Raw genomic sequence first — 25,129 nt, 5'->3', positions numbered from 1 at the left:
TTCTCCTCGGGACATTAAAGCAAAAATAACTACATTGAATTCTCTGTCTTGAACACCCCCTGTGAACTGAGAGAGACACCTCTGTAAGCACCTCTTCAACCTGTAGAAACAAACAGTATTTCATTAGGTTGGCCTCCGCTGCACTCACATTAATCTAAAAAGGAAAGGTTAAGCTTTCAGGTCATAACATAATGTTCCTTGAGCTAAGTTTTAAAAAATTCTGGTGCAAAGGAAAAAAGAAAAAACAAACACAAAACCCACAACCCTCAAATAATAGTATGACCTTGAAATCCTTGCCTGCACGCCTTCCTTAATTAGTAATTCTTTGCAGTACAAAAGCTGGAGGGGGAGTTGATGATGGTGTTTTCCTGTTAGGAGGATTTCTCAATGAAATAGTTCCTCTTTTAACTGGATGACTAGCAGCTTAACTAGAGGAAGACTTAGTACAGCAATAGGTTCTTTCATTACTGAGTTGGTACACTAGGTTTACTCCAAGTCCTGTCTTACAGGTACCAGGCAGTATTCCCCAAATGAGTGCGTGCGAGTTCAGTCCGTCAGGGAGAGCTGACGGCTTCCTTTTCAGCAACACAGTTTCCTTGTGCATGCTTTTCTGTGTGTGTAAGCAGTTGGGTTTTGTGTGGTGGTGGGGGAATGGGAGGAAGTAATTGCTTTCCTCACTTCCCCTCCTGCTGATGTTTTTGCCTACGAAGGGAATTTATTATTCCTGCTCAGTTCTAAGGACAAATGGATGTGTATCTGGCTGTAACAGCTCTTTATTGTTTCTTTCGAAGGCCAGATAAGGTCCTTTTTAATAGTGCGTATCATCGTCTTTGGAATGTTAGTATTAACTACACAGGTAAGGCATCTTAAAATTGGGAAAGAAATAACAGATCAAGTGTGGAGGGAAATAATGGTGTGGAATTGACTGATCGTAAGGGATTTTTGTGACTCATTGTAGCAACGAGACCTTAAGGTTCATTTTCATGGCATAGTTGGTGTGGAGGTGTGCGCTGGTATCGCATTATCATCTGCAAAGAAAGAAATTGAATCCTGTTTTGCTGCTAAGCTACTGATGTAATACCAATATAGTGCCTGGAGAAACACTCGTGACTGTAATTACAAAGCAGATAATTACCTAGCTGCTTATTTAAATAACAGCCTTTTGGAACTAGCTGTGCAGCTTGGACCTGTAATAGCTATTGTGAAAACAAATGTGTCGCGTGCAGCTTCTGTCTGTCTACTTTTTTCTTCACAAATGTTTTGATAGCTCTAGTAATATTACCTGTACATTATTGCACCCTAACTTGTGTTTGTGATTATGTGTGTGTTAGGTGTTTCACACAGTCTGTCTTTGAGCTTTGTAAGTTATTTTATGTAATGTAATGTTATCTACAAGCATTTGTCCAACAGTTTCCACTAACAGTAGAAAACACTTGTAAATATTATTTTAAAGAGTAGAAGTTACCTCTTGCTCTCAGTGAAACTTCTTGATAAACCATGTGCCTGTCACTGTGAGGCTGCATTACAGAGTTTCTACTTGCTTAGTTTGCTCTTTCAGAATCACTTTTAACTTCTTACTCAGCTTAAAAAAAGCCAAAGATTCAACAGCTGGACTGTCCAACTCATCAGGGCCACATAGTAAAGAACGTCTGTCTGCACCAGGCTGTACGTGCCGGAAGAGGGGACACGAGACACGGAAGAGCCTCCTCTCCTGAGAACCAGCTTCTGTCCTTGCCTCGTCCACAGAACTCCTCACAGGGTTTTTGAAGTTGCTCTCCACTGTGTTCATCGTTTGCTGGGTGTCTAGTTCCGAGATCACAAGCTGGCAGGGAGTTTTTCAACCACCTTTAAGCGATGAGAGGTAGATGTTACAATTGCTGGTCTCCTTAACTCCATATATGGAGCTCAAATGCTTTCACTGTTTCCCCCGTACTCATTCCCTTACCTGAACGTTGTGAGAATAGTCCCTTTTGCCACAGTGTCCCGTTGGATGTGTTTGTTGAAGGATTTATCTGCTCTGATTCTCTCAACACTTGTGCAAGGTCCTGCTTGGTGGACTTCAGTCTCACGTTCAGAAGATTTGGTCCATGTTGTTTTGAAGACTAATACATGGCTACATACAGACGCTGTGTGATATCCGTGAGATGTGCACTAGGGACACAGTAAAGCAGAACCTGGTCAAGATCAAGCAGGACTTCAGAGCCCTTGGGGTGTGGGCGCAGGGGACAGGGCCCACGTAATCTGCTTTATCTTGCCAGTCAGAGACAGGAGTGCAGGCAGAGAGCGACACACTGTGCAGATCCCCAGCTGGCTCCCTGCCTGCTGTTCTCACCAGGGCTTTAGCTTCTGAGATCATGGGACATTCTTTGACAAATACGGATTATTAGGGAGAGATGGGATCTACCTACCTAGAAGAGGAAAGAGAATCTTGGCTGGGAGATTGGCTGAATTAGTGAATCATACTTGAAACTAATGGGCTTGGGGGATGGGGTCCAAAGCCACGACACTTGTGTACTCCCAAGCAGCAGGGTGGATGAGAGCCCCTACCAGAGTACTGATCAATGCACCTTAACCCTCCAAAAAGGTGAGAGAGTTGACAGTCCAATTGAAGTGCTTCTATACCAATGTACGCAGCACCAGTAACAAACAGGAGGAACAGGAAAGCTGTCATCTGACCACTGTCACTGAAACTTGGTGGCATGAATCGTGATCAGAGCGCTGCAATTGATGGCTATAAACTGTTCAGGAGGGACAGGCAAGGAGGGAAAGGTGGGGGTGTTGCCCTCTATGTTAAAAAATGGACTTATTACACAGAGCTTTTTTTTGAAAAACAGCAGTGCACAGGTCGAGAGCTTGCGGGAGAAAATAAGAGACCAAGCCAGCAAAGGAAACCTCGTGGCTGGTGTTTACTACAGGCCCCGTGTCAAGGGGAGGACGTGGACAAAGCATTCTGACTTCAACTACATGAAACATCGCACTTACAGGCCCTGATTCTGCTAGGGGACTTCAACCACCCTGACGTCAGCTGGAAAATATGATCTTCAGAGGTCCCTTCCAACCCAAACCATTCTATGATTCTAAAACAAGTTTTTTGTGCTTCAGGAGGGAGTAGACAGAGGTGTTCTGCAGACTCATCAGCTGAGGTGTGAGATGAATGATAGCTCCGTTGGATAACCTTGTCTGTTTGCCATAGGAAAGTCAGGAGAAAATTTGAGCATGGCTCTGTATGATAAAGCCAATGTCTTGAGAGAGTTTGAAGGTCTTGTTTGATTGAAGTACATAAGCGGTACTGATTTTATTCTAGAGTTACTTTGAGAATACTTTGCAATATGTTGATAACACTGCTGTAAAATACCAAAGAATCATAAAACTCATCTAATAAAAAGTATCAAAGCATTTTGTGGTGTTTGAAGCCTGGTCAATCGTGCTTTGTGCTGAAGAATATCGGATATTTTCCTGTTTCAAGTTGTTGGCTGTAAATCTTCCAGGTGTGCACTAATCAATGCCTAGCGTACAAAAATTAGCTCATGCTCTGGGCTGCAAGGTGATGCCACTGTGAGAGAGAGTGCTGTATTACTTAAAGGCTTTGCTGGAATAATGCCTGAATCTGTTGTACTCAGCGAGTTTGTTTTCCTTTCTGAACAGGATACAAGGGAGCTTCCACAAGCCAGCCAAGATGAATATGGTGAAGAGGATTATGGGCCGGCCACGGCAGGAGGAGTGTAGCCCTCAGGATAATGCGCTGGGCTTGATGCATCTGCGTCGCCTCTTCACAGAGCTCTGTCATCCTCCACGGCACATGACCCAGAAAGAACAAGAAGAAAAACTTTACATGATGTTGCCTGTGTTTAACAGGGTAAGCTAGGCAATCTTCAAGAGGGTTTTCCTTTACTTGAATTGACTGCTCATGTTTTGTATTCCCAAGACCTTTGGTTCTAGCACAACAGAAGCTTTTCTTCTGTTGGCATCCTTTCATTTTGCCCCTTTTCCTTGCATAGCGTTGTGTTAGTGGATGAACAGGCCATTGGAGATTTCCTTCTATTATCACTTTTTCTGAAATTCAACGCATAGTTGCATGTCGACTGTCAGAGCTTTTCTGCAGAGCTTGCTGTTGTTACAAAGTAATCTGATTTCCAACCTAACCTCACTTGTAGTAAGTTTATACTTGTTTGTGTGACAGCACTGTCCTTGAGTCTAAATAACTATTCCTCCTTCTTGGCGTTTATTGTACTGATATGTACTTAGAGATAACAATCATCATATCTCCTGTCTGTCTTGCTTTTGTTAGGCTCTGTGAGCGGAACAATTTTAATCTCCTCTTGTGTGATAAATTCTCTATATTCTCTGTGCCCTTGTAGCCCTTTTCTTGTGTATTGTGTCTGAGTTCCTCTTCTTGGACAAAGAGGATTTTGGACAACCTGTAGAATCATAGAATGGCCTGGGTTGAAAAGGACCATAGGAAAGATGTAATAGCCACTAGTACAGCGCCATTGATATTTCACTTCTCCCTTGTGCTCAGGCACTGAGTTTTTGTTTGGAGGCAGGATTGTGACTACTCTCACTTGAATTAATAGGAGCTAAATCCTCCTGATGTCTTATGTCACTCAGTTACTCTGTCACTTCGTTGTGAATAACAACTTTGACTGCAGTTTTAGAGTCTTGATAAAGCAGTAGGTACAAATCTGTCTTTCATCTTTTTTTTTTTTCTTCCCCTGCTGTGACCTGAGCCCTTGCTCCTGAAGCTCTTCTTGGGTGATGGATTTGTGCTTGTATATGCTACTGTGGAGAACTGAAATAATCCAAGAACTTGATAGGAAAATGAACTCAGCTTTCTCTTTTTTAGATGGAAATTTTGTTGAACGTATGGCTTATGATGGTGTTAGGCATTGAACTGCTTACATGTTGTGTAGAAAAATTAATCCTAGTCAAGGCTTCTCTTTTTTAGATGGAAATTTTGTTGAATGTATGGCTTATGATGGTGTTAGACATTGAACTGCTTACATGCTGTGTAGAAAAATTAATCCTAGTCAAGGTGTAGTATTAATAGGATTTTCAGTCTACTAGGTAGCACGCTTTAGTTGATAAATCACCTAAATGTCATTCCATTGCCCTAGGTCTTATTCCTCGTTCTACTGGTAACCTGTTGTGTGAGTCTGGGAGAAGTAAGCTCAGTTCATCTGCTGCTGCTTTAATTTATCTGCCTGGATTTTATGCCCTTTAGTTATGGACTTCCTTAATTTGCTTTTTACAAATTAGCACAATGGAATCTCAATCTTGGTTTGAGCCCCTGAAGGTTATTTTGCTGCAGTTGTGCTTGGAAATCTCCCTCTGGTGGTTACAGGTGGCTGATGCTTCTGAAAAAGGGAACTGTACCCACTATAGCTGTTTCAGCTCTCAGTAGTGATCTGTGGGTGGAGAAGAAATGCTTTCCTGGCCTCTGTGGTAATTACCTGCAGTAGCATTGTATCTGTGGAAATCACAATTGGTGATATAACTGGGTTTAAGAAAAACCAGTGCAGCAAGGCGCGTCCTATTTCTGTACAGCAGTCTTTCCTCAGACTTTGAGTAGGCTTCAGAGATGAAAAAGAACAGTTAAGTTTTAATTTCTCTATCGTTTCTCCCTTTTTTCCTTCTTTTCTTTCTTACTGTGCTCTTTTCTCTCTCCTTTACACCACTTGCTGGCTGTGTCCTAGTTCTCGGTCCCTCCACGTGACCCTGTTGAAGCCTAGTTGTAGTTGCCTCATGTCTTTGGACCATTGGTGTTCTCTCGCTGTTCTTCATTCAGCTTGTCTGTGGAAGCATTCTGAGAAATGAATCAGTTTTCTTCTTACACCATCAGAGTCAGCTCTTTCCTAGCTAGTCTTAGGTACCATTTAGATTTCTTAAAAAGACGCGTGGTTTCCGTGATTTCCATCTCTATGAATATATCTTGGCTACTCTTACCTCCCATTTTCCCCTTGTTTATGCCCCTTGTTTAGTTTTTTCCTCCTTTAGAGTCACCATTTATCATTTCTACTATTTACAGAATCCACCTAATTTTGTGGATGGGCTCTTTTCCTTCTCTAAATCCTAGAGACTCTTTTTTTCCTTCTTGCCTCAGGTGAACTTGATGCTGAAGACAAGCATTTTTCTGTCCTTGCCAAATATTTTGCTTTTGGATTCTACCTGTGGTTGTCTCCCTTCCTCTTGGCTCTTGTTTCCTCATTTGGTTTTAACATCACCATCCTCAGTCTCTGGATATTTTTAATCTCTGACCTTCTTGGACTTGTCCTTGCCACAAATACAGGCTGTTGCCAGATGTTGTCACTTTAGTTTCCAGCCTCTGTAAAATTGAATCTGTCTGGCATATTTATTGCTTGCACTCATTAGCTTGCTTTCTCTGCGGTCCCTGACAACCCTTATCAGTTGTTAACGAACTGTTAGCACAGCACAAACAAAACTGATTTCTCTTGGTTGGTCACATCTTGTTTGGCCCTATAACGGGAATTTTTTTTCCTTGTCTTTCATATAAACATGGTCTTCCTGCATTCAAGAGGCCGAGCAGTTGCAGTGTCATCTGTTTATTTCTGCTTCCAGTTTACCTGTTTTTAGGTTCCTGGTTAATGCTACCTTCTCTTGAGGCTTATGTACGCAGTCAGCTGTAGCTTCCTTGGCTTATCTAGTCTTGTGTCTTCTAGAGCCTTAGCTGTCTAAGGTACAGGTTATTTTGGAACAATCTTGCTAGCTTAGTAACTCTGGGAGACAGAGTAAGACAAACTCAGAAGTTGACTGGAATAAAAAAAAGAACAGGAGAAATATTTTGTTTTCCCAAGCATCTTACACGAGATTTTCAGTGGGAGAGATGGTAAATCTTGATTCACTCTAAATTCTGAGATGGCTTTCCTCTGAGACCTACTTTTGCTGACAGGAAACACTAAAACATCACCAGAAGTTCTTTTTTAAAAATTTTCTTGTTTCTCAAACATAGCCCTTAGCTGCAAATATTTTAAGGTATCAGTTAATAACTTGATTTGAATTCAGACTCTGAATCCCTCAGCTACTTTACATAGTTATTTGTATTCTTTAAAACAAGTTTAGGTGAGATTGAGTACTTCTTCTGTTACTGCATTAAGCAAAGTCCGTGATGGTGTACCGTAGAAGCATTCTCTTACAGGATTGGGATTTCTGTGTTAGGAGGAGAAAACCCCAAATAGATTGTGGAGCTCAGATGAAGGTTTTTGTACCACACCCTGATGCGCACTTCAAAATGTCTCTTGTATGGAGCAGTGCGCTGTTGAAAGTGGGAGCTGCTTGTGTTTAGCTGGAAGCAGAGAGAGAGAAATCCAGGAAATAGTTCAGGAAGAAGTGTGACTTTTACTGGGTGCAGAGATCTGGAGTGAGGAAAGTAAGTCTGCTTCTAGGGATCCCAGTGGCCAGCAGCAGGCGGCCAGTTAAATAACCAGCATATCCAGGAGCTCTTTTGAGGCTTTCTTGCGTAACCAGCTATGAGTTTTGGTTTTTTTTTTCCTCTTTCTTCAGAGGTATCTGAAGCTTTGTGTATAATGCAGTTCCATATTTTTCCTGATATTTTGAGGATTATTAACCAGTAAACGCAGAGGAGCTAAAGCATTCACTTCATTTTACAGATACCGAAAACTTGCTGTAGTTTAAACAGTCTTCTCGTAATGAATGGGTTTACAGACCATTTCTGTGTCCTCATTGTTCAGAGAGGTTTATAAAATGATGAATCTCATAGTAATGAAAAGCTAAATCAGTGCAGTACTCAAGGCTGGTTTCAGAGTTCAGCGCGTTTGTGGAAGCAGCACGGCTGGATCCTGCATTGCGCTCCCAGCACGGTAGTAAAGCTTTTACAGCGTATGAAAAAAGAGGATGGAATTATGAAGAGGCTGTTTTAACATAAGTGGTCTCCAGGTAAATTGGTTACATTTTTCTTGAAAGAGCCATGCTTGTTCTTATTAAAAAGATGATGTACTGGTAAAATGTTTCATATCCTATTCCTGGTTTTTATCACCACCTGCCAATATCCAACGCAGAAGCTTGTTTTCATCATGCAAACTTGCTTCTGGGGCGATTAATTCAAATAGCCTTGTACTGTAATATTGAGCTCTCTGCATTTCCTGGCATCTGCTGACGACTCCAGGCAAGCTTCGGACAGGTAACAAGGCTGTTGGTTTTTCTATTTCCTTGGTCTGAGTGAAAGAGCTTTAAACAGTTAATGGATTAGGGAAAGATGGATTGTCTGTACTGGGAATGTTGCGTGCTCTGTAATCCAAACCAGGGGTGTTTTTCTTGGTCTGCCTAAAACCGTAATCTGCCTGTAGTGTCTGGGCTCCTGTTTGCTTTCCTCCTTAATAGTGACAGTTGAAATTTCCTCTGGGAGAAATGTTGGAGTTTTTGTGAATAATGTTTTTATTGTGGGGAAACCAAGTGTTCAATTTCAATGTCGTATTTATGGCTCCTTTTTATCATGAATTTGCAATGTGAGTAGGCAGGAAAAATATTTTTGGCTGCTCTGTAATGTGCTAGAGCAACTGATCCTAAGGGAAGGGAGCAAGAAGTGAAACTGACGTTATTCTGTCTTCTACCTTTGAAGTTTTCTCCAGTAACTTTGGTGTTCCTGGGTAAGTTGGCACTGCAATTGCCTTGCATCTCTGTTGGCTGTAATCGTGTGGATTTCACTGGAGGTCCCTAGACTCGGGTGACCTCAGTCAAGTGTGTCAGCAGCTTGGCTGCGACGGTAAAACTGGGTCACCCAGGGAAAGGAGATGAGGCTGAAGCAGATGTTGAGCCCAGATCAGTTGTACTGCTGTATATCACATCCTCTTTGTGAGCAGCAAATATAACATGTTGAACTAAAGTTTTATTAGAAAAATACTGCAATCTGTTACACTTCCTGGCTCGTCAGTGATGCTCCTGCAGATTCCGTAAAGAGGCACGAGGGAGGAAAATGTAAACGGGCAGAGAAGTGTTGAGACCGTTCAGGTGTTAAGCAGCCTATTCTGTTTTTTTTTAGCAGTGACACAAGTGACAGTGACAGAATTTGGATTGCCTGCTTTGTTAGAGAATTAATATCTGATATCATGGTTTTACTGGGACTGTTTTAGTGCAAGGATTACACCAGATGTATGGATGGAGACTTCTTTTTGTGTGTAGTCTGGCATGAAAAGTACATTACCTCAACAAGCACCTAATCTATTTTGAGATACTGCCATGTTCCAATACCACAGAGCATTTCTTCCTCATAAATGTGATTGAATAAATGATTTAATAATCAAATGAATGCTTAATCATGAAGAATAAGTTACTAGAATTATGTGACAATTTATAAAAGAAAATCCCCAGGAACTACTTCTGTTATATTCAGGAGGATCTCAAGAGAGGAGAGTACAGCCTTGGGATGCCTGCAACATGGGAGCCTTCCTGGTATCATCAGTTTATCGAGTGAGACCTTAATAGGGCAGTACCACCTCCTAGTGCCTTGCAGAAGATTTTGCACATATTGTTCTGTATGTGCAGTTTGCCCTGGTGGGATGTTTTGGTCCGGCAGATAGTGAAGGAGTTGCTCTTAAAAACAGAACTCCTGATGGAGAATTTGCTCTGGTATCCAGTCTTCACCCCCTTACCTGCAATCTCATTCTTCTGGGGCTCTGTGGAGTTCTCGTCTTGCGAGGAATTGTGATTTGATGATCTCGTCTTGTGATTCCCTTTTTATGCTTCACTCAGCAGATCTTTCCTCTATGTATGATGACTTAATTCCAGCTATGAATATATCGTAGAGCATGCACTGGAAAACCAGTACAGGAATGAGTACTGCAGCAGGAAAACAAAATCTTGTAACCTCCGCAGTAATATCCCTTCTCTGCAAAGGGAGGTGGTAGCTCATAGTGGTCCTTGTAAGTGGAATGACTTTTTAATGCATCTGGTTTTTTCTTTTTAGGTGTTTGGAAATGCTCCTCCCAGTACAATGACAGAAAAATTTTCTGACCTCCTGCAGTTTACCACTCAAGTGTCACGATTGATGGTGACTGAGATTCGACGGAGAGCATCAAATAAGTCCACAGGTATTGCATGGGGCACAATTTTGGGCTTTGAGATGTGCATTATGAATTTCAGATCAGTCTGAAAACTATGAGCTGCCATCCACAACAAGTGTGCAGGCTCAGAGATTGAGGTCTTCACAGCCAAATTGCATTGTCTTTTTTTTTTCTTTGGACTGAGAGAGGGGGAGGCTGCTAGAGTTTTCCTCTCTGGGTTATGGAGACAGCGGAGTTCCACAAACCTGACAACGCATCAAAGAGAGAGGAGTGAGCTAAGTTGCATCACCTACTAGTAGAATCTGACCAAGAGCATGCATGTGGACAGCTGCTGTGGCTTTCCTGAGGTGCCTGTTGTTGGTGCGTTTTGTCCCGTGGGTATGTTAACGTTCCAAAAACACACATTTTAAATTAGCTGTTGGCCTAGAAGCTAATAAGACATGACAGTACAGTGAGTACCACTTTAAGACCAACACTGACAGCCGTAGAAGAATGTTCGAGGACCCCTCTTTTGCTCTGTTTGTCAAATGTCACAGTGAGATTTGTTGATCCCTGAATGTGTCAGAACTGACCACTTACTGGGAGTTGTGTAACTGAGGACAAGGCGCCAAGAAGGCATGTTTCGTCAGCTTTCCTCTTTGACTTCCTCTTCTGAAGAGAAGCGCTTCCGAGCAGTATCAAGTTTTTTGTCTCATAGATAATTTTAACATCTGTGCTGGCTTCTCAGTTTGGATTTGGTGGTAAATAAGGAAATGGCGAGCTGGAAAAGGCTGTGCAAATTATTACGCGTGAAGTCAGGAGTCACAAACTGTGCCAGTTCCAATTTCTTTCCATTTTAAGTAGAGTGACTAACAGTGAAACATTCCAGATGGCTAAACAGATATCATAGTTGATCGTAGACAAAACCTGTAGTCTATGGGTAAACAGGAGCAAAATGTCTGGGTTTGGGTTTTTTTTTTTTTTTATATTTAGGGGAAATGAATGGCCAACAGCCATCCTGGCAGAATGGTGCTGTTCGTTTGACCTTTTTTCCTGGGGAACATCTGTTATGCCTGCTAGTCATGACATTCTGCTAAGAATGGCCATTTTTGTGTGTTTATTACTTAAGCCTCAATCTCTGCTTCTTGCTTCAAGATAATCCAGTTATCATCCTTGAAACCTCAGAAGTCAGAAGTCAATTTTGTTGCTGTTGTTGGAGGTTTCCTTTTTTTTTGTACCCTACTCAGAAGCTTAACCACAGTGATGTAAAAGACCGCTTGGTACTTTTCTAAGCTTTAATATAACGCCTACCAATGTTTTTATTCTAAGAAAAGCAGCCATTTTTCCTCTGTTATCAAGATAGATGTGACTTCAGTCAGTAAACCCTGTTAAGACCTCGTGAAAGGAGGCCTGGTAGGTCTGTGTACTGTCACTGCGTTGTGGCTCTTGGCTGGGCCAGGGGGTTGCAGTTTGCTCTCCAGAAATGACCGGTTAACAAGCTGTTAAAACTCATAGTTTGCAGACTTCTGTGTTAAACTGTTCAGAGCTAGGTACACATTTCCTGCAATAATTTTTCACTATGAGGGTGGTGAGGCAGTGGCCCAGGGTGCCCAGAGAAGCTGTGGATGCCCCATCCCTGGAGGGGTTCAAGGCCAGGCTGGATGAGGCTTTGGGCAAGCAGGTGTCCCTGCCCATGGCAGGGGGTTGGAACTTAATGATCATTAAGGTCCTTTCCAACCTAAACCATTCTATGATTCTGTGATATTGGAGAAAAAAAAAATAAATTATTGTCTTTTTTAGAATGCACTTCATGTTAAAGACATGATATTGTATTTATGGATTGTGAAAGCTAATGTGTTTTTGTTTAAACTTGCATTCTCTTTGTGTACCAAACAAAAAGATAGAGCTTATCTTAATAGCTATTAACAGGTATTTATATCTCCTAGCATGGTTTTAAAAGTGAAAAACTTCAGTAACAACTGTATACAGGAGGTGTCTCTGGTAATATCCAAGTGCAAATTCCTGATGGTGTGAAGTGCGCTGTTTAAGTCAACAAAGTTGCTGAGCTTGTTTTAGAGACAAGCTTTCCATACAAATGTTATCATAAGTCAACTTTAGATAGTTAAAGGGAATAAATGTTATAAGAACTTGCTTTCTGTCTAGAAAGAGATAAATATGTTGGCAGTATTTTATGGTAGGAAATGTGGTGTGCTTAAATCTTACTTGTTGGTGTGTTGATGTGTAGGGTTTTTTTGTTTTATTTTTTTTCCTCTCTCTCTATCTCGTAATGGAGCACAGGGCAGTTTTTTCATCAGGCCTTTGAATATGTGTCGTAATAGCCACGTGAGTAATGCGTGCCATCGTGGCCATATCTTGGTTATTCTTGGCAGGCTGTGGTAGTTTTCTCAGAACAGCATTTTGTGATTCAGTAGTAACGGTGCCAGCACCCTATCTCAAGTGGTCTCTGAACATTGCTGTTGTACGTGTCCAACTACAATTTCAGCTGTCTTGTTTCGCTAGTATGGACGTAGCCTTGGAGTACGCAAAACGAAGCAGTTAAAATTGAGTTAAATGATCTTGCACGTTTAAGTCTTTGCTGCCCAGCAGTGATAATGTGCAGGTGACAGCAGTAGCTGTATCTGTGAGGATTAGTACATGGTTTCCCTTGCCCTGGGTTATCTAGTCTGTTTTAGAAGATGGGGAGGTCATGGTTGAGATAGCTCTATATACTTGAGATTTTTACCTGCCAAATTTTGCTCAAATAAATCCAATTTTATGCCTGAATTAATCACAAGGTTGTGGTAGTACTACGCTAAAATATACACTGAAACATCTATTTCTAGCATGCTCTCGGTTCTGAAATGAACCTTTCTTTTGGGAGCAAGTGCATCTGACTCAGGGCTGAAAAAAGACTTAAAAAAAGGACAGGGGCTGCTGGAATCTTTGTAGAATAAATGTGGCTGCTAATGGCTGCTTTGGTTACTGACACTGGGGGCGAAGCAACACTTATTTCATCTGTTTTGCAAAAGACACACCCTGGATGCAATTGGTTCCTCTGTGAATGTGCAAATATTTCAACAGCATGCCCTAGGGTGTTTGGCACTTCATCATAATTTGGACCCAATGCAAGCATACAGCAGGGAAGGTTAGTTCAGGTGATCCCTCTGGTACAGACAGCAGGACTTTCGAGGTGTCTACCTGGGCTGATGCGTGGTGGAGTGGTCCCTGAAGTCTGTTGTGTGGAGGTTGCTGATGGTGCAAGTAGGTGTGAGAGCTTCTCTCTCCGTGCCCCAAGTGCCGTGAGCTCAATAGCCTGGGACCTTTTTATCATTTCAGTGAGTACCTGTACCTTGTACATAAGAAATCCCACAAGAAATGTCACATTGGAAACAAAGGTACATAAAGCTTTCCTCCCCGCATCAAACTGCAATCCCGCATAGGCGAGTGGTGCGTTCCCAGCTGCGGTCACTAACAGACAGAAAGCAAGAAACAGGGCAAGTTCAGAGTACACCTTTCTCCTTCGCTCTTGACAGCTGTCCACATTTCAGCAGACCTGTGGTTTGGTACCTTGCGGTGGTTATTCCATGTTTACTAAAATGATTTTCTAACTCAGTCCTATGTCGTCTGCACCTCAAGCCCACCAAATGATGTACCAACAGCTCCTGTTATTGAACGCATTAGGTTATAGAAACGCTTGGTTATCACAGGGAGGCTGGACGATTCCCTTAGAGATGGGCAATCCTGCACCCTGGAAAGTCCCTTCCCAGGCAGAGTGTGTGGGGACAATCTGTGACACCTGTGCAGAAGGGTGCAAAATCGAAGAAAGAGAAAGACAAACAGTTCATCACAGAGCTGGAACATCTTAATCCCCTTTCAAGGTCCATTTTAAAAGTGTATTTTTAATGATTTTATATGTGTGCTAGTCTGCGTACATCACTGTTTTATGCACCTTTTAAATTCAATTTAGTTGTGTCTTGCTTCATCGTTTCAATTGTTTCATTCTGTACTTGGAACATTCTCGGTATGTATTTGTCTTAAAATGTTTCATACTAAACTTTCTTGTTTTACCGTAACCTCTAGGCTGTTGAACTAATCCCTCCTTCCTCCAGAAACAAAATTTTCAGTTGCTGCTTGTACCCTGTGAATGTTGTGGGGTTTGTGCTGCCGCCTCCCCCTCCTCTTAGTTTCATTGATTTCCTTGTTTCACCACTGAAAAATTGTTTGATCTCTAGGCAATTCTCTAACAGACCTGCTGAAAAACTATCATCATCTCAGCTTCAAACCAAACTGATAAACGTTCATCATCATAATGTTTAACCATTGCGGAAAACCGCTTTAGTGGGCTGTGTTCGGCCTCTGACAATGCCTGCCTTTGTTATACTCTTTTGAACATTACATTGATCTGCCAGCTCTGCTTTTATTGTTCACTTTTATTGCAGTTAATCTCTGTCACATCAGCAGAACTGATTTTTTGTTTGTCTTAGCTACAGAAGAGTACAGAAGAGAGGGTTATTTGTTCAAGTGCGTCTCACATTTTGGTTAAGTTACTGATGGCAGTTTTAGGGAAGCTTCTTATCATCCATGAATAAGGAGCCTTTTGAGCTTTTCCCATAACGAAGTCTGAAGTTTTGCTGGTAGTGTTGCTTGTAGCACCTGCTGCTTTTTGAAGAATTGGGGAGATTTTTCTCTACAATAAGTGAACTTTGGGGCTACTTTCAAACTTTTTTGGTATGTTAGTTTTCTTCTGTTAGGAAGATAGTATGTTGGAAGTGGTCTCACATGCTGTGTGACTACATGTGTCTTGGTTTTTCTAATAGATATACGTTTTTTTTTCCTGTCCTGTGGGTGACTTTGCTTTTGAAGGTGATTCTGTTTTGAATTTACCCAAATTGCTCTGACAGGGAGGCAGTGTCCTAGCAGCTTCTTATCAGGACTCAGTTCTCATCAATGACTGCTGGATCTTGTTACTTTTGGTTAACCTTCAGTTTATTTTTTATGCCGTTTACCAGTTTGTATGCAAGGCAAGTGCAGTGCAATATAATGCCTTTCCAAGAGCTCCTAGAAAGCCCGTTCTTGTATCAGCTGCGTTAGCGAGGCTAAATACTAGTACAGTTGAGTTGTTTATCTTTGGATGAGCAGCCCTCCATTCCTGCACGCTGCAAAGGCATCAGCCACTTCATCATATTCATGGCTTGTGATGACAGCACTGTGCTGTTCCTGATGATTGACTTTTTGCCATCCCATTTCTGTTTGGGTCGATATTTCTCTTCTCTAACTCGAGATATCTGACTGTGTTTCCAGGCTTTCCCCCTGGGAAGTAGAGACTTCTTGCAGGCTCAGTTAGAGAAGGGATCCCTGCCTTCAGCTTGCTCCCTGTACCGCCTGCTCTCTCCCCCCACTTGGGCTTACACACAGGTATTTTTTCACTAATATTCCACCCTAGGATAATAACAAGCTATATAAAAGTCTTATGACACTATTATATGCTGTTTACGGTACTAGAACATCTGGCTAAAAAGCTTTGTGTACTGAATTTGGCCTTACTGCTGTTGCTGCAGGCAAAAACGCTGCTTGTAATGCAGCATTGCTTTTTGCGAGCAATCGGAATGGGTCTTACCCTGTTGCTTTCCATCTGCTGCTTTTCTGAAGTCCAGGATGCAGAGCACCCATGTCATCTCTTATGCATGAAACAACAACTGCTTTTTTATTCTGCCAAGCCTCTATCCCATGTATACTGAATCCATGTTGAAAAATCTGACTACTGTATTAATCATGTAGCTGCATGATCATGGTCATACTTACGCGTACAAGCTTGCACAGTTGTCAAGGTATGTGCGCATGTATACTATTTTGTAGGTTTTTCTCTTTGCTCCTTTGCCAGTTTTACTAGCTATAATATCCCAATCCTAGATTTAGTGGTTTGTTCTGCAGAAATTGAAGGGCTAAGGACATCTGGGGCATATAGTGCATGTTACATTAAAAAGATTACTTGAGCACTTTAAAACCCGGGAAAAAGTACAAGAAATAAATTAAGACTAGTGCTGATGAGAGGAATTAATCTTAAATGATAGTGCTATCAAATTTACTCAGAGCAGATGACAAGAGAACTTCTTCCTACACTTAAAATGCTGTCTGTGTTTTAGGGAGTGCTTAATTAAGACTGACAGTTTTTTGAAACTGCTATTTATAGTGTTCAACTGCTATGCCATTTGGGATGCCAACAGCATGACAACTTTTTCAGAAGCATATACTTAACCCCTGTGTCTCACTTTCAAAGATGACTAAAAGAAACCCCTGTTCCACTGGTGGTTTTTTGAGGCACTGCCCTGGGGAGACTGTGCCCACCCTGTGTTGTACCTGCTTACAGGGACTGCTTGCCCAGGTCTGTCCGTGCTTGGAGAGGAAAAGAAGGGGTCTACTAAATCTCACCTGAGCTGGGCTGGTGGGGCACTGTCATTGTAGAGGCAGCACCTGCTTTAGACATGCTTGACGCTCAGAATTTAGGAAAGCGGCTTTTGCCAGGAGTTCTGGCATTTTTTGTATGCCTCTAGTGCAGGAACTATGGCTGTGGCACTGCCGTTGTGCTTTCTGAGTTGCGCTGATCATCCACCCAACTGTCTGGCCAATGTTTCACACTGATGGTTTTGGAAAACAAAGTGCTCACCGGGTACTTCAGGATAGCATGTTGGGAGGTTACTGTGTGTCTGCATTTGTGTGAGCGTTAAAAATTGACTTTTCCCTTGGTGTTTCAAGCTTTGTTTATCTCAGTCACTCTCACGCAGAGATTTGTTAGGTGTCTCCTCTTACTTCAGCACTAGAATTGGGAAAGTCACTGGTTTCTACAGAAACCTGTTGTGCGAATAAGGCTGCAATCAAAAAAGATGGGAAAGTAGCCATTGCACAAATGAACCAAAGATGGATTTTTGTCTTAAATCTGTGTCTCTTTCCTTATTTTTTTTTCTAGGATTGTGTCTATAAATGGTTTTTGGGCTTTAGGGAAAAATACGTCCTCTTTGTGCTGAAAAGGGATGCAGCTGACACCAGCATGGGTGATGTGAAATCCCCCTGAGTGAACATCAGATAGGCTTTCTTCTGTGTGAGAGAAAGTCAGAGAATAATTCAGGTTGGAAGGGACCTCAGGAGGTCTCTGGTCCAACCTCTTTCTCTCGTCTGCACCAGCTGGGGGATGGGACCAGGCTGCTCAGAGCTTGATCCTGTCGTGTCTTGAAAACCTCAAGCCTGGAGACAGCACAGTCTCTCTGGGCCCCGTCGTGCTGCCTCTCTGTCCTTGGGGCAGGGGGAAATTTCTTCTTAGACACAGTTTGAACCTCTCTTGATTTAAGCCTGTTGTCTTTCATGCGGTGCTGTGAAGAGCCGAGCTCCGACTTTTTGATAGCTCCCCAGATGTAAAGCAAATATCTGTAGACATCTTCTAGGATAATCTACTTCATTGGTTTACTCGTCCAGTTCAGTTTACAGTCTGCTGCTCCAGAAAGTTACCTTTTTGGTGTAGCCAGATCAGTGCTTTTTTTTTCAAAAAATTGAATATCGACTTTTCCCACTGAGACCTCCAAGGACGGTGAATTCATGCCTCTGGAAAAGAGTGTATTGTGTTTGATAAAGTCAAAATACTTGAACAAAAGTTGCTGCATGTTATTGAAATCTTTCTGCTGGTTTAAAAAATGAAGCATGACCTGAAAACATGCTTTTTGCAGCCTTGCTAGCGTCAAAGCCAAGTGTGTGTGGAAGACTGGAAGACTCGCAGTCTGGAGAGTGTAGGACTTGGCCTGGTCCTTTTTTTGAGTAGTGCTGCAGAGGTGAATTCATGCTCAGCACTTAGGACTGCTGAGAGGATTTGTGTTCCCTTCTGCAGACTATCAGATTGAATTTTTATTGCATTTTTTTAACCACCCCCTTGCAGAGGCTGCGAGTCGTGCCATAGTCCAGTTTCTGGAGGTCAATCAAAGTGAAGAAGCAAGTAGAGGCTGGATGCTGCTCACCACAATCAATTTACTAGCTTCATCAGGACAGGTGAGTCTTAAACAGCAAGGCTAAAAATAAATTGGGGTGTGGTAGATGCAAAGCAATAAAATGATGAGCTACACGCACTGAAAGATGTTGTAACTATATTCTGCTTTCTGTGTTAAGATCCTTTTTCTGTTATACTAGCACAGAACTTCTGCTTTAGCTCCTTGTGGTTTCAATAGCCTGAAAATAATTGGTTTGGAACTTTATAATGTTCTTTTGAATTATGCGTGCAACTTTCATTGTTCCCCAAAGGCTTCTCTTGCATGCTGCTGCTTAATGTCCCATAAGATGCATATCATGTACAGCGCTTAAACCACTTGGTCTTTGAACTTGTGCTCCCTGTTTGAGGAGGGCAGCAGCAGTTGCGGAAAGCAAAACCAGCAGCAATGCTGAGTGGGTGGTACCGTCAGTCGTTCCTGCCTCTGCTTTTGGTTCTGCCCCCCATCAGAGAGCCCACCTCTGGCAGTGTACTGGACAGTTGCATGGTTTGTTCTTGCTGCTCTCATCTGCCTCTAGAATTCAGCACATCACCATATCTGTTTAGTATGTCACCAGCCTCCACCCCAGTTCGTCGTCTTCCCCCTGATGCTTTTGTGTTTTCTACTACCTTACTCCGTATGCCTGCTTATACCTTCCTGCCAAATGAGTGCACAAATTGAATACTCCTCCTCCCTCTCCCATTTCTACTGCTACAAAGAACAGATAGCTAATGAGGGCTTCACTGGAGGTTGTGTAATTAACTTGTAAGCTTCTCTTGGCAGAGACTGTCAGTTTTTGTTTCTGTCCTGTGTGGTGACTGCTCCAAACTGTGGCTGTTAGATGCTATTGTCATGTAAATAAATGCTGAGCCTATTTTTAAGGTTACTGTTCAGGTAGACATTCCAGGATAGAAGGTGCATCTGCACTTGCCTGTGGACACCTCACCAAGGGTGTGAGAAAAATTAGCATTTGAGTCAACTGCATTACAGGAGCCTGACTCTTTGAATATAGTAATATGCTGAACTGTGGTTGTTTTCTGTTTTCTTTTTCCCCAGAAAACTGTGGACTGCATGACTACAATGTCAGTGCCTTCCACGCTTGTGAAATGTCTATATCTGTTTTTTGACCTTCCACATGTGCCTGAGGTAGTTGGAGGAGCACAGAATGAACTACCTCTCGCAGAGCGCCGAGCGCTACTACAGAAAGTCTTTGTACAGGTAAGGTCATGGAATTTCCAAGAGGAATGGAAATACTTCATGTGAGAAATGTTCAGAAACTTCTCACTTCAAACAGGTTTTCCTTTTCCTTGATTCTTCACAAACTGATGCCTCAGAGTAAGATGGATTTTCCTGCAAGCACAGCTGATGTTAAATTCCCACTCCCCCTGGTTTTTTTTTGACCTCAGCAAATATCTCCTCCATCAAAATGAATGCAACTCTTCCAAGGAGCTGCTTAAAAGGAGCACCTTGTTGAATATTATTCTGTTTCAATCTAATTGGTCCTAGTCTTTGGTATCTTTGACCGTTATTGATTGAAATAGACATAGTAAAAACCATTAGTATTGATAATAATTTACGAATTAATTTAACATGTTATTTCTCCTTTAATTATGGAAATAAACCATGAATATGGAAAGGAATTGTTTAAATATGGGAATGAACCATCTGAGCCTACAGTTACTGTTACAGTTATCCCCTATATTTCCCAGGGACACCAAGGACTCCATCTGACCTGCTCCTGCTTTCTGAATTTTCAGCTGGAGATTTTGTAAAGCAATTCCCATACATTCACCTGATGATAATTTTAGGAGCTGACAGTTGATGTTAGAAAGGGGTTGCTGGTCATAGTAGTAGTTTCCATGTGTAAATTGGATGCATCTCTGTGTTAGGGCTATTGTAGCCACGTCTGCAGAATCAGAGAGGTCTCTCAGCAATCCTGCAGGGATTTGACGGTAGTGCTGAGATTTGCAAGTATAACGTTTGAGAGGCATTTTGGTACCTGCACTACAGAAATACAGATGAGAGCCTTATTCCCACAATTACTACCCACAGTGTCTGCCCAGTAACAGTCGCTATATGACACCATACCCATTTGCTTCCTTTATTTTTTTTCCCTTAGTGCTATAGGCAGTCTTCCAAAGCAGAAATCACAATGTGCTGTGAACTATCTATCAGAAATTGCTTTGCTGCATTTCAGTCATCAGAGTTAATAAATGATCAAGGTTAACACATAGAGTACCCCCCATTATACTACTGCTCAGCTCTTTTCTGTCCCACTTCAAGGGCCGTAAAGTGGTGCTCTCAAATGAGCTGGCTGGAACGCGTGAGGTTCCAGATAGCTCCCAGGCTGTGCTTTGACTTAGCTTCCAGACCTCCTTCTCCGTCCGGATGCAGGTAGACATGCAAAGTCTTCCTTAAATTTTGAGAGGGAGCCTCAGCTTCCTGTGCAAGACACAAAATGGACATCAGATGTCCTCAGAACATGCAGAAAAGGAGCATAACCTAGTAACTTTGGCCACATTTTGTCTTATTTAAGGTAACCTGGCAATTCAGACCCAGGTGCCCGTCACATCCAGGTAGGTCTATAGTGCTGCTGTAGCCTTTCCTGCCACACTGTTTTGGCCACTTTCATTTGGCCAAGACGATAGGAATGCTGTGGACAGCCCATTGATAGTCTTCCTCCTGCATTAGGAAGGGATATAACGGTTTGCTTTGCAGAGCTTCTGACCTATTGCAGCCTTTAGACCTATAAATTGGGTAAGGGGCAGATTCTCCAACAATGAAGTAACCTATATCCATACAGGTATGCTGTGTCAGCTTAAGAGATTTAAACACTGCTGCTAATCTTGTGCTAGTCATTTTTGACTGTACTGGGACTTGAAATAAGCATGTGTTGAATCACCTTGTCTTCAGTTCAAATTACAGAAACAACATGCAAAGGGAAAATACTGCATTGCTTTTTTTTTAATGTGTATGCTAAATAGAAGAATGTTTTGCCTTTTGTTAAGTCTGGATAAAAATAGCAATGATCAGGGTATTAATGCTAGATGTTTAATGACTTACTGTTTCAGATCCTAGTAAAATTGTGCAGTTTTGTGTCCCCGGCGGAAGAACTGGCTCAAAAGGATGATCTCCAGCTTCTGTTCAGTGCAATAACCTCATGGTGCCCTCCCTATAACCTGCCTTGGAGGAAGAGTGCAGGGGAAGTCCTAATGACCATATCCCGTCATGGCCTTAGTGTCAATGTAGTGAAATACATTCATGGTATGTGTCTTTATCCAATATTATTTTTTGGTGTTTTTTCTGTTCTTCTTTCACACTTTTCTTACGTAGGAAATAGGCATGAAAATAATAGATTAAGGAAGACGTACAGGTTTTTTTATTTGGGGTTTTGTTTTTCTTTTTTGGACATGGAGGTGTTTACCTAGAGGTAAAATTTCAGAGCACTTGTGTAGTGAGAGAGGTGTTTGTAGCTGAGTCTGCCTCCTCCATATATCAGGTTAACACTAGAGGACAGTTTCCCCTCATGTTTTGATGTAGAGTTTATGCTAACCAAACGGAAAGGCTTTTGGCAACTTCAGTAACTGCTTGTGGTGAACACTACCCGCTGGGAAGATGCATAGGCTTGTCATTTTTGCTTGCAAGCAATAATTCTTAATGGGAGTTCTTTGTTTTCTGTTCTGCATTTGAATTACCAGCAGCAGCCCCTCCCAGAGGCGCGAGACACGCTAGTAGTGCCCTGTTTGCAGCTGCTTGTTTGGGTCCCACTCTAGCTGGCAGTAAAAGTGTAGAGACACCTGAAGAAGCCACAGGAAGAAGAACCAGCTCCATGCGCTCTGCTTGGGTTCCCAACCCAAGGATGTTGCCCCTAGGACCTGGCCCAGGCAGGCTGTCCTTTGGCTGACACAAGCAGAAGAGCCTGGCGGCTGGATGGATTTGCAGATTCAGTGTGTTCCCTATCCGCTACCTGGCTAGATTGCTAGATCAGCCAGCCTGCATTTCTTCTGCTGGGCTCTTCTCTTCCCCACCTTGCCATACAGATTGCAGGTTTTGTGCATCCTTCAGGACAAAATAAAATAATCTCTTGGGATTAATCCAGCCCACAAACCACCAAATGACTGAAACAGCTGGCATCATTCCATTTTATCTCCTGTTCTTTTTTTGAGACAAATAGCATTCTGTCTGTTCCAGTCATGGAAACTGTAGTGTGCAGGGATATTTCTGTAGCTGGTTACAAAGGGACTGGTCATGGTTTGCTTAGCAAGGGCACTGCCAAGCTGGTTTGTGACAAAGAACTTGTGAGAGCAAAGCGAGAGGAAAACCAGTATTGGAGAGAATATTAGCTGCCTGGGAGCAGCTTTGCATCTGAAATCCTGGTGTTGCATCAATTTCAAACTGCATGGGTGTTTAGGGATGGAGAGTTTGACATGGGAAATTTGGTAAAATATGTTTCTAACACTATATTTACAGGTTTTAGATTGTAAGACCATCTAGAAGCATTTGTAGTTTTTAAACTGGAATGACTGTTCATGTGAACTAACATCACACGTTTAATGGAAAAAAGAAATCCACCATTTCCTCACACCCTGGAAAACAAGCAGTTACAAAGCTCCACAAAACAGTTTTGACGGTTAATGAGACACATCACTCTGCTCCCACATGCTTCACTGAAAATTTCTGGTTTTTCTTGGGCTAGCAGCGTGCTTTCAATTCCAGTCAGAAAGATGTGAATGTCCAGTATCTCTTGGAAGCACAGGGTAGTCATCAGTTAAGTATTTTCAGACAGGACTTCAAAGAATGTAGCTATTTTGCCTGCATACAGCCTTCTGGTGGGTTTTTGATGAGTGAAGAAGGTGTATGTGTATATATGTGAGAACATTGTGAAGCTCAACCAAGAAAAGAACCAGGTTTCGACTGGATCATCTGGCATATTGCAGCTTGTTATTGCTTCTTTGTGGGCTTGGTCCACAGGGGAGTGAGGTTGGTATATCAAAAGATATGCTGCATTCTTTTAAATTTAAATAAGTGAAATAAAATCTTAAAAAGAAAACCATTTGGCATTAGCTCTTGTTAGTTGGTAAAAAATGAAACTGACTTAAGAGATAGCAACATCTGTCACGGGACTCATCTCATATTTAAGAAAAAAGACTTTTTATCGTATGCAAAGGAACAGCCTTTCGCGCTCTCATGCTTTGATTTGATCTTCTGGGAAATTTTGTTATCAGTCTGGCTAGAAAGATTTGCGCTAGTCTCATGAATGCTGTGAAGTTAAAATAGCAGATAATTGAAGGGAGCATCTTTAAAACACGAGCGTGACCTAAAATGTGACTATATATTTGGGAAAGCTTTTTAGAGCTGACCAATGAACTGATGGAGTGTGAGAGATTGTGCAGAACAAGACAAGATGCCTCTCTTTGATCAAGATTTGTCGAGCAAGCAAACGTGCCAGCCAAACAAACGCTAACCAGAGCAGCAATGAGAAGACATGGTGTAAAGGGTTATGTGTAGGGTTTTACCTAACATCTCTGTTGGTTTAAGTCAGTACTTTGTACAACTTTGTGTTTTAAAAGAAAAAAAGATGTTTTAGAATTATTTACAGTTGTCATATTTGCCTTTTTATTCTGCTGAGTTACCCCATCAGACTTGTAGGTAAAACCAGTATTTGTCTACACAGCCTCCTCCTTACGAGGGTAAAGATTATAAAAGGGAGGAAGGGGTTGGCAAAAAAGTTAGGGTGAACATCAGAAGCCACTTGAAAAATCCTTATTGTACTAGTTATGCTTCTTGCTGTGATTAATGTCAGTAAAATCCTCAATTTCTTAATTGTGATTCTTTTCAGAAAAAGAATGTTTGTCCACGTGTGTTCAGAACATGCAGCAGTCTGATGACCTTTCTCCCCTGGAAATAGTTGAGATGTTTGCTGGACTTTCTTGTTTTCTCAAAGACTCCAGTGATGTGTCACAAACGTTGTTGGATGATTTTAGGATATGGCAAGGATACAACTTCCTCTGTGACCTCCTCCTCAGGTATGCAAAAGTGCTTGAAGGAACACAGGTCACTGTGAGCTTTTTCTGAAAAGATTTCTTAAAAAAGAATAGGTGAATAGTTATGAACAAATAAGTGGTTATAAGTTGTTATAAAATGAAGATACTGGGACCAAAGTATATAATAATATAATACAATATATGCATATATATATATTACAATACAACAAGTATACAATATATTCAAATGTAGGTGTCTGTAGTTCTAATGAATTTCTTCATTGTGTGCATCTGAGTGTTAGGCTTCTACCAAGATGGCATTTCATGAGCATAAAGCATTAACTCTCAAGTGGTAGATGCAATCTAGCAATTTAAGTACGCTTTTATTTAAGGACAGCCTACCTAGGTGTTTGCCCATCCAATAGCTTCATGTTTGTAAGAGAACTTTAAAAGCAGTTTTCATGTCCGTGCTGCTTTCCAGCAGACTGTTGAGGTCAAGGCAAGTCTTATGAAGTGAATTTATATAGCAAATAGAGATACGCTCTCATAAATCCAGTAATGTTTGAATGACTCAATGGTATGAAATGTGAGTGGACAACATGGAAAATACTGCAGGAACAGGGCAGTAAAAGTGTGGTCTCCAAATTAAAAGTGTCAAATGGAAGACATATTGTAATAAAGTGATTTGAGTTGAAATAAAACAGTGCTGACGTGGTGTATTGTATTTTTTTTTAGATTAGAACAAGCAAAAGAGGCTGAATCTAAGGATGCTTTGAAGGACTTAGTTAATTTGATAACTTCCTTGACAACATATGGTGTCAATGAATTAAAGCCAGCTGGTGTTACCACTGGAGTACCTTTCCTACTACCTGGATTTGCAGTCCCCCAGCCTGCAGGCAAAGGTGAGTGTGCTTTCCCTCTCCTTCTCTTTGCTCTTTTGTTTTTTAAATGCAAATAACAAAATAGAGAGAAGCTGTACACTACACAAACCATTAGCAATTGAGTATAGGTTCTCTTACTAAGATTGCGTATCAAATACTTAGTTCTGTTGGTCTCAAAGGTTGTTCTACTTTGGGGTTGGTACCCAAAGAAGTACGTGTATGACTTTGGGCTTTGAGGACTGAAG

At 41.7% G+C, this 25,129-nt stretch overlaps 1 protein-coding gene across 1 annotated transcript in view; it reads left to right on the top strand.

The window, feature by feature from the left end:
• The first annotated feature begins 3,676 nt into the window (after positions 1-3,676).
• WDFY3 (WD repeat and FYVE domain containing 3) overlaps positions 3,677-25,129 on the top strand; it is a 104,127-nt gene continuing 82,674 nt past the window's right edge. The window contains exons 1-7 of the mRNA XM_010087275.1: positions 3,677-3,856; positions 9,938-10,061; positions 17,935-18,044; positions 19,076-19,237; positions 21,091-21,283; positions 23,859-24,045; positions 24,739-24,905. Coding sequence (XP_010085577.1) covers positions 3,677-3,856; positions 9,938-10,061; positions 17,935-18,044; positions 19,076-19,237; positions 21,091-21,283; positions 23,859-24,045; positions 24,739-24,905 — 1,123 coding nt within the window. The remainder of the gene's footprint in view (positions 3,857-9,937; positions 10,062-17,934; positions 18,045-19,075; positions 19,238-21,090; positions 21,284-23,858; positions 24,046-24,738; positions 24,906-25,129) is intronic.

Source organism: Pterocles gutturalis, unplaced genomic scaffold (assembly GCF_000699245.1).
Source record: "Pterocles gutturalis isolate BGI_N339 unplaced genomic scaffold, ASM69924v1 scaffold2266, whole genome shotgun sequence".
Classification (NCBI taxonomy): domain Eukaryota; kingdom Metazoa; phylum Chordata; class Aves; order Pterocliformes; family Pteroclidae; genus Pterocles; species Pterocles gutturalis.
Note: the sequence above shows the minus strand (reverse complement) of the source record. Positions and strands in the feature narration are given on the sequence as shown.